This window comes from Molothrus ater, chromosome 26 (genome assembly GCF_012460135.2).
Source record: "Molothrus ater isolate BHLD 08-10-18 breed brown headed cowbird chromosome 26, BPBGC_Mater_1.1, whole genome shotgun sequence".
In the NCBI taxonomy this organism is placed as follows: Eukaryota; Metazoa; Chordata; class Aves; order Passeriformes; family Icteridae; genus Molothrus; species Molothrus ater.
In genome coordinates this window covers 5,578,712-5,588,292 of record NC_050503.2, presented here as the reverse complement: position 1 = coordinate 5,588,292, position 9,581 = coordinate 5,578,712, and the positions used below count along the sequence as shown (strand labels likewise).

At 50.9% G+C, this 9,581-nt stretch overlaps 1 protein-coding gene across 7 annotated transcripts in view; it reads right to left on the bottom strand.

Annotated features, from left to right (window-relative positions):
• Positions 1-2,694: 2,694 nt before the first annotated feature.
• Positions 2,695-9,581, bottom strand: part of CRTC1 (CREB regulated transcription coactivator 1) — a 49,200-nt gene continuing 42,313 nt past the window's right edge. For 5 of the 7 annotated variants that reach the window (XM_054517322.1, XM_054517325.1, XM_036399251.2 and 2 more), the window contains 3 exons: positions 8,743-8,829; positions 6,956-7,136; positions 2,695-5,570 (listed from right to left, as the gene is read on the bottom strand). In XM_054517322.1, coding sequence (XP_054373297.1) covers positions 5,359-5,570; positions 6,956-7,136; positions 8,743-8,829 — 480 coding nt within the window. In that variant the 3' untranslated portion in view covers positions 2,695-5,358. The remainder of the gene's footprint in view (positions 5,571-6,955; positions 7,137-8,742; positions 8,830-9,581) is intronic. The other 2 variants (XM_054517324.1, XM_036399255.2) reach the window with 1 other exon arrangement.

The following is a 9,581-nucleotide window of genomic DNA, read 5'->3' as shown; positions in this document are numbered from 1 at the left end:
TTATAATACACAGTCAGAATGTCGTGGTGCCCGCATAGAAAACCGACATGCAATCCATGCCTACACTGCGCCGTATAAATAAGATGCAACTCAAAATACAAAGAACAGGAACACTACAAAGTTTAATTCTAAGAGGGAGGGAGGTTTTTTTGGGTTTTTTTTCTTTTTCCTGGTTGTTTTTTAAAAAGGACAGACACACGTAACAAAGGCTACCTGCGCTTTCACATTGCCATCACAGTGACGGGGGCGCCGTTGCTCCGAGGAATAAACGCGCTGGTTTTGGGGTTTCTCCCGAAAAAAACAGCCAAGGTCGGGATCTGCGGGGGGAGGAGGGGCCTTCCTGCTTCCTTCCTGTCCAGAGGGGGTTTCCAGGGCCTTTCCTTAAGGGAATTAAGGAAATTAAGCTCAAGCCTTAATTGTTGTTTTGGCAGAAATCCGAGGTTTTAGGTCCAAGGCTTCGTTTTTGAGGGAAATTTAGGTAAACTGCTTTTAGATAAACTCAGGGCAGCTTTTGCTCTTGGAATCGTGGAATTGAGGTTGGGACAGAGCCACTGAATCAGGGCTGGAAAAGAATCACTGAATTAAGGCTGGAAAAGAACCTGAATCAAGTTTGGAAAAGAACCTGACTCAAGTTTGGAAGAGAATCACCAAATCAGGGTTGGAAAAGAATGACGGAATCAAGGTGGGAGAAGAAAAACCAAATCAAGGTTGGAAAAGAATTCTGGAATCAAGGTTGGGGAGGAACGACCAAATCAGGGTTGGAAAAGACCTCCAGGACCATCAGACCCAACCTCCCTCTGAGCTGAAGGCTCACCCATGAGCTCTCCTAAACCAAATTCACCAAATGAACCCACGGAACCTCCCCGGAGGCCACGGAAGGCGCCCGACGGCTCCCGGGCGATTCCGGCCGCTCCTGGGGAGGTTTTCCCCTCTGGAAAATGAGGGATCAGCCCAGCCCGGGGGCACAGGGGGGCTGCCAGGCGCTCCCTGCCATGCAGAAGCCGTGGGAGCCGGGCCGGGTCACGCATGCCCAGGGATGGGATCTATGTACAGGGAACGGAGCCTCCCCCAGCCCCAGCGCCAGGGCTGGGCTCTGCTGGGAAACAGAATCACAGTTTTGGGTGCACCACCGAGGGTTTATTCCTGCTCTTCCCCATTGTATTGGCAAATGCAACAGTCTAGCTTGGGAATTGGGGGTTAATTCCTTATGGAGATAGAAAAACACGGAGGGAGGGAGGGAGGGGGGTCAGGAGGGAGGGTGGGACAGTCACCCCTGGGCAGCTTCACCACCACTGCAACCAAACGCAGCAATGAGAGCAATTAACACCATTTCCTCCTTGGTTTTTTTGTCTTTTGTTTCTTACTAAGTGATGGTTTTCCCTTTCTGCTCCCACCCGTGGGGCGGGAGCCCCAAACACTGGAATGAGCACAGGGCTGTTACATTTGGAATAAAAGCAGATGATTTGTTCTGGGAACACTCGGGATCTGCTCCACGCTTCTCTCTGGGTTGGCTTCCAGATCAGCCTGATGCCACAAAAAGTGGAATTTGGAGGAGTGAGAGAGGGGGAATCCTCTGGGGCAGCTCCCACGTGAAAGGCTCTCCTGGGGAAGGGCAAGGCCGGAGCTGCTGGAACCCCTGGCTCTCACAGGCTGGGATGAGAGGCAGCTTCTCCCCGGCCACAGCTGGAGCCCGTCCTGTCACCCCCAGCACTCCCCGGGGACACCCCTGCCCCTTCCCTCTCCCCAGGGATCAAACCTGCCTTTCTCCCAGCTGGAGGCTCCCTAACTCCGACAGTTGCATCCAAGGTGTGTTCGTTTGAAATTAAGGCGATTCTCAAGGTCGACTTACAAATCTTAGAAACAAAGAGCTCTTATTTACACACGGGGTTAAAAAACCGGGCAGGAGCTGGAGCTGCAGTTCCCTGCCCGAGCCTCCCTCCCATGAGGAGCCCCGGCTGCTGCTGGTGCAGCGACTCTGGGGTTAAACAGCACAGACAGCACTGAGAGCACTGACAGCACAGCACTGAGAGCACTGAGAGCACTGAGAGCGCTGCCAGCACTGCCAGCACTGACAGCACTGACAGCACTGCCAGCACTGAGAGCACTGCCAGCACTGCTGGACTGAGCCCCGGCTGCTGCTGGTGCAGCGACTCTGGGGTTAAACAGCACAGACAGCACTGCCAGCACTGCTGGACTGAGCCCCGGCTGCTCTGGTGCCTCCCCTGCAGTGACTCTGGGGTTAAACAGCACTGACAGCACTGAGAGCACTGCTGGACTGAGCTCTGGCTGCTCTGGTGTTACAAAGACGGCGCACACCAGGACTGCACGTGCACGGAGCCATTCCAGCAGGGGAGAAACGCAATTCCCACACGGAGCTGCACAAAGCTCTCACTGCACCTTCAGCAGGGAGCTCCCAGTCACCTGGGCCCAAATCCCTCCTGGTTTTTCCCAGGTTTCCTCCTGTCTGAGCTGCCTTTTATCTCCTCCTTGAACTGAAAAAGCGTGAGGGATCTGAAAGGAGCAGCCACCGGGAGCGAACGTGTCCTACCGAGCTCAAACCCTGCCAAAAAATCCCAAAATATTCCCAAGAGATGCAGGGAAACCTCTGGAGGGCATGGAGAAGGATAAAATTAAAACAAAACAAAACAAAACAAAAAACAACAAAGAAATAAAAAAGACACAGGGAAGCCAAGAAAAAATTCCACGTTTTTAGTGCAAATGGTCAACAAATGGCACAGAAGGCGAGGGGACAGCCCGGGCTGGGGAGCTCCTGACCCTGCTCCTGCTCAGCAGAGCGGGCAGGAGCCTCAGCAGGGAGCCCAGGATTTCTGGAAGCACACAGAAACTTGGATAACTCATTAGGAGAACTCAGGAGAGCAGGGAGGAGTCGCTAATTGCGGGGGGACTCTCATTAATTGCGGGGAACTCGTTAAGAGCAGCCCAGGCCGTTCCCAAAGAGGAGAAGCTTTGGGGTCGGGGTTGGGGCTGGAATTCCAGGCACAGGGAAAATCCAGGGGGGCAGGAGGGGTGAACAAACCCCAAATGCTGGGAACTGGAACTGAACTGGGAGGGATTTTAGGGATGGAATCCCTGGGGATGCTCCCCCCTCGGGGTGAGTTAATTAGTTAATGACTCCAAATCCTGTTAATTCCTGATGAATTCCTGCCTTTCCCCAGCAGTGCCCTCTAACTCCATTCATTCCCAGAAATCTGGGAATCACCTTCCCTCCAGCCACAGTGAAATCCCCAATTCCCAGCCTGAGCAATCTGGATGGGTTTTGGGTTTTTTTTTAAATTTGCAGCACAAAATATTCACAAGGACCATCAGAAACAATTAATTCTCCATTTAATTAAACAGAATTTTGGAGGATTCAATCCTGGTCATTGTGGAGCAAGAGATTTTTTTTTCCCCCGGGTGAATGAAGGAATTTTTAAGTTCCAACCACCCTATTTTGCCTATTCCAAAGGAAAATATCTAAACTTGCCTTAGGTTTCCTTATTCCTGCTTAACATCTGTTTGAAATTCCAGTTAGTTTAAAAATACCTACATATATAATATATATAATATATTTCTGGAATAAAACCACAAAAAAAAAAAAAAGTACTGTACAAATATTATGTAGAGTGCTTCCATTGGCTGTATGTAGTTGAGCTACTTTCCTAATATCCAAATATTTAAATAAAATTTAAAAAAAAAGAAATGACAACAACAACAACCAAAAAAAATCATAAATAAGTAACAGAATAAGTAATGAATAAGAATAAAAAATTTTAAAATCATGATTCTACGAGCCTGGCATTGCTATGGAAATGCCCTTCCTGTTGCCCAGGAATCTCTCACAAAGTAAAAATTAGGATTATGCAGGTTAGTCTCTATTTTTTTTTAGCTGCTTTAAGATGTTCTGATCCTCTGTCTAATCAAGTAATGAATTATAGAACTTTCACGTGTGCTCAGAAATGCTCTCTATATATGTAGCCATATATAGAAATAGATATATATTACATATATGTTTAAAAAACAAAAACAAAACAAAACAAAACCATGAAAAGCTTGGAACAAAATAGTGTTTGAAGTGGATTTGTGGGCCTGGCGGCTCCGCTCGGCCGGGAGCGCTGGGGCAGGCGGGAGGGACGGGAGGCTGGGACACACCGGGGGCGGCAGAGTCCCCGAGCAGGGCCCGGGGACGGCGGCACTGCCGGGATTTGCTCCCCACGGGGCCAGGCCCCGCCAGCCCCACAGCCCCGGCCCGGCTGCCCAGAGCCCCCAGCGCTGCACAGGGACCGCGCCCAGCTGGGGCACGGGGGCTCTGCCGGGGAGAAGGCCGATGGCAAACCGGGAAAACCACGGGGATAAACCGGGAAAACCACCGGGATAAACCGGGATAAACCACCGGGACAAACCGGGAAAACCACCGGGATAAACCGGGATAACCACTGGGATAAACCGGGATAACCACCGGGACAAACCGGGATAACCACCGGGACAAACCGGGATAACCACTGGGATAAACCGGGATAAACCACCGGGACAAACTGGGGTAAACCACTGGGACAAACTGGGGTAAACTGGGATAAACCATCGGGACAAACCTGGATAAACTGGGATAAACCATTGGGATAAACCGGGATAAACTGGGATGAACCACCGGGACAAACCAGGACAAACCGGGATAAACTGGGATAAACCACCGGGACAAACCAGGATAAACCGGGACAAACCAGGATAAACCACCGGGACAAACCGGGATAAACTGGGATGAACTGGGATAAACCACCGGGACAAACCGGGATAACCACCGGGACAAACCGGACAATCCTGACTGCTGGACGGCAACGAGCGGCTCGGGGGACACGGCTGGGACAGGCTGGGCAGCGCGGCAAGCTCAGAACAACAAGCTGGGGGACCCATGGGACAGGGACACGGAGAGCTGCTCCCTCCAGGATGGACCCCGGGCTGGGATGGAGCCCCAGGGTGAGATGGAGCCCCTGGGGTTGGATGCAGCCCCCAGGGTGGGATGAAGCCCTCGGGGTGGTGGCTCCAGGGTGGGATGGAGCCCCGAGGATGGATGCAGCCCCGGGGTGGATGAAGCCCCCAGGATGGTGGCTCCAGGGTGGGATGGAGCTCCAGGGTGGGATGCAGCCCCCGGGGTGGATGAAGCCCCCAGGATGGTGGCCCCAGGGTGGATGAAGCCCCAGGATGGTGGCCCCAGGGTGGGATGCAGCCCCAGGGTGGTGGCTCCAGGGTGGATGCAGCCCCAGGATGGATGAAGCCCCCAGGATGGTGGCTCCAGGGTGGGATGGAGCCCTCGGGGTGGTGGCTCCAGGATGGGATGCAGCCCCAGGGTGGACGCAGCCCCGGTCACAGCCGGTCCATGCGGAACGTGTCCTCTGTGGCGGGGTCGGTGAGGACCATGTCGGGGTCGTTGAGCATGTGAAGTCCATCCAGGGTCAAAGGGTCAATTTTGAGTTCATCCAGAGGGAACTGGGAATCCGTGTCGAAGCTGACGTCCCCCACTCCTGCCAAGGAGCTGGTCAGTTCTTTTGATAAGCTGGGGGGGGATTCTCCTGTCACTGCAGGGACAAAACACACAGGGCTCAGACCCCAGCAGGATTGCTGAAACAGAAAACTCCCAGAAACACCGCGAGGAACTCAGGAAACAGCTCCCAAAACCCCTGGAAATGGTTATGGAGCTCTCAGATGAGGAACATCCACCCTCCTGCAGATTTCAGATTCCTCACAGCATCTCCAAGCCACCAAACACAACCCACAATTCGTGTTTGGTGTGACTGGAGCCTTTTCTGTCCCTCAGCTTGAGGAGGAATAACCTCAATTCCACCATTCCCATCAGCAATCCTGGCTGCAGCCATAGGATCCTGGGCAGGAATTGTTTCCAAAATCCCACTGTGACCAGATTGGCCACCATATGTGACACTCCAACCCTCTGCTGGCCAGCTGGGGCTGAGCAGGCAGAGTTGGCTCCCACAGCCTTTCCTCACTCTAGCAGAGGATCCAGGGAATTCAGGAGGATAAATCCACAGGAAAACTGGTGCTCTAGGTGCTCCACCTGTGTGCAGGTGAGCACTGGGACACACACCGGGACTCCAGTTAGGAATGGCTGAAGGAAGGAGACATTGGCTCCAATGCTCAGAAGACATGAGTCTAAGATTTTTTTAAAAAGGGAAAAGTTCCCTAAAGTTCCTAAAGATTCATTAGGAACTTTACATATTCATAGACAGGATCGTTCACTCAGAACCCGACTGGTCCTTCACCACTGGCTGAGCAGAAACAACACTTTCTTGTAAACATCCTTCCATAAGCACAATGTACAAACATTCCACGTGCTCACAAACACCAGGGGCAGAGATTAAGGTAAGAATTGTTTTCATTCTTTCTCTGAGCATTCTCACAAGTTCCCTAGGATGAAGTTACGTGTTTTGGTCAGCAGCCACACCGGACTGGCACCACAGCCCAGGTGAACAAAGCCCTCAACAGCAACAATCCCCAGGAGACACCCCCAGGCTGGGGCCATGGGATGCTGAACTATCCTGAGCTGGGAGGGACCCCCAGGGATCACGGATCCAGCTCCAGGCCCTGCACAGACACCCCAAACCCCAGCCTGTCCCACAGCACTGTCCAAACACTCCTGGAGCTGTGGCAGGGCTGGGCCACGCCCTGAGGAGCTGCTCAGTATGGTATCTGCAGGGACCCTGTAAAGAGTTTGTTATTTTGCCTTTTATTAAAATCTCTTTGTTTCTAATACTGCAACAGAAGGCATTTTGTTGATTTTATGCCTCGTAAGGTAGCTGAGCTATTTGGGTGTGAAACCAAGCTCCAAGAGCTGATGAGAGCTGGCTGGAGGAGGCTCCCGTTTCACACAGAGTCAGCTCCATCGCTGCTCCCTGCAAGGGGAGCACAACACAGCGCAGGGCCCAGGGCAGGGGGGGTTTACCTTTACCTGTCAGGATGATGTTGGGGATGTTGCTGTGGCTGGAGTAGTTGAGCTGCTGCGAGTCCTGCAGGCTGCCGTGGCTGCCCGTCAGTCCCATCATGGCAGCCTGCGAGTAGTTGAGCGTGGAGCAGGGGCTGTACAGGCTGTTGGAGCTGATGGCGTTCTCGATCATGTTGAACTGCTCCAGCTGCAGGGGGACACGCCAGGGGTTACCTGCCAGCCTGGCAGGGACAGGGGGACGAGGACACGGCTCCAGGACAACACAGACAGGCAAACAAATTCATCTTCCCTGGCTCCAAGCGGGGCCCTGGGCCCTGAGCTGCGCGGGACAGTCCCTGCCCAATTCGGCACCGGGAGGCACCAGCCAGACTGGGGAGGGGGGACAGAAGCAAAGGGAGGCTGGGAAGGGAAATAAAGGGAATAAAGGGAAATAAAGGGAACTCAGGCTCACCCTGAGGTCTCTGCCCAGCAGGATTCCCTCCAGGACACGCCCCAGTTTAAGTATTCCATAATTTAGTCTCAGAATTAAATTCAATCATTTAATCCATCCATGCTCTGCTGGAGGACTGAAAGGGAAAGAGCCCTGAGGTCTCCCCCAGCAGAATTCCCTCCAAGACTCATCCCAGGTTTAAGTATTTAATAATTTAATTAATTTAATCCAGAATTAAATTCAATAATTTAATCCATCCATGCTCTACTGGAAGATTGAAAGGGAAATAAAGGGATGAATTCGCCCTGAGGTCTCTCCCAGCAGAATTCCCTCCAGGACACACCCCAGTTTAAGTATTCCATAACTTTTATTATTTTAATCCCAGAATTAAATTCAATAATTAATTCACCCATGCTCTGTGGAGGATTGAGAGGGGAATGAAGGGAATTCAGGCTCACCTTGAGGTCTCTGCCCAGCAGAATTCCTTTTTCCAAGCTGATTTTCACTGCTTTAACATTTTTGTTTCACTGTTTTCCCCTTTCAAAGCTGCCTGGCATTATTTGAATCTTTAAAAGCTGTATTATTATATATATTTAATTGATCTCCCATTCTAAAAGCTTCATTATTATATATTTTTTAATTGATATACCATTTTAAAAGCTTGTTTATTATATGTATTTTTGAATTTATCGCCCATTTTAAAAGCTTGATTATTATATATTTTTTAATTGAGCTCTCATTTTAAAAGCTTGATTATTATATATATTTTTAATTGATCTCCCATTTTCAAAGCTTCATTATTAATATATTTTTAAAATTGATCTCCCATTTTGAAAGCCTCATTATTATATAATTTTTAATTGATCTCCCATTCTAAAAGCTTTATTATTATATATATATTTTTAATTGATCTCCCATTTTAAAAGCTTCATTATTACAGATTTTTAATTGATCTCTCATTTTAAAAGCCTCATTATTATATATATATATTTTTTAATTGATCTCCCATTTTAAAAGCTTCATTATTATATATTTTTAATTGATCTCCCATTTTAAAAGCTTCATTATTATACATTTTTAATTGATCTCCCATTTTAAAAGCTTCATTATTACATATTTTTAATTGATCTCCCATTTTAAAAGCTTCATTATTACATGTCTTAAATTGATCTCCCATTTTTTTTGGCAGAACACCTGCATGGGATGGGGAGGACAAAGAGAGGGGACGGAGGGAGGGAGGGAAACCAAACAAAACAAGAAACTCTACATGGACAGAACGGGGACTGACGTAAATTAACCAGGCGTTAATTGGGGTTAATTTGAGGTGGGAGGGGCCGAGGAGGCCCGAGATGAATTTGCTCACCTGGTGGGAGAGGGCATTAGCCTGCCTAGCTGTCATCTGCTGCTCATAATAGGAGTCCCCAAAAACACTGCCCAGCATGGAAGAATGCTGAAAACAAAACAGAGCTTCATGGTGCAAATCCCCCACTGCCCCCGGCGGCGCCGGGAAAAGCGGGAATGCCGGGAAAATCGGGAATGCCGAGAAAAACGGGGGTTCTGGGAAATCTGGGGATGCTGGAGAAAACCGGGAATTCCGAGAAGTCCAAGAATGCCGGAGAAATCCAGGAATTCCAGAGAAATCTGGGAATTCAGGGAAATCAGCACGGAGTGGGCGGGAATGGCCCAGGGTCCTCACAGGGCCCTCACGGCCCACAGGATCCACAGGGAGCAGCAGGGAACCCAACAGGGCCCAGGGGATCCCATGGGATCCCACAGGATCCACAGGGAGCAGCAGGGAACCCAACAGGGCCCAGGGGATCCCATGGGATCCCACAGGATCCACAGGGAGCAGCAGGGAACCCAACAGGGCCCAGGGGATCCCACAGGATCCCACAGGATCCACAGGGAGCAGCAGGGAACCCAACAGGGCCCAGGGGATCCCATGGGATCCCACAGGATCCCCAGGGAGCAGCAGGGAACCCAACAGGGCCCAGGGGATCCCACAGGGAGCAGGAGGGAACCCAACAGGGCCCAGGGGATCCCATGGGATCCCACAGGGAGCAGGAGGGAACCCAACAGGGCCCAGGGGATCCCACAGGATCCCACAGGATCCACAGGGAGCAAGAGGGAACCCAACAGGGCCCAGGGGATCCCACAGGATCCCAGAGGATCCCCAGGGAGCAGCAGGGAACCCAACAGGGC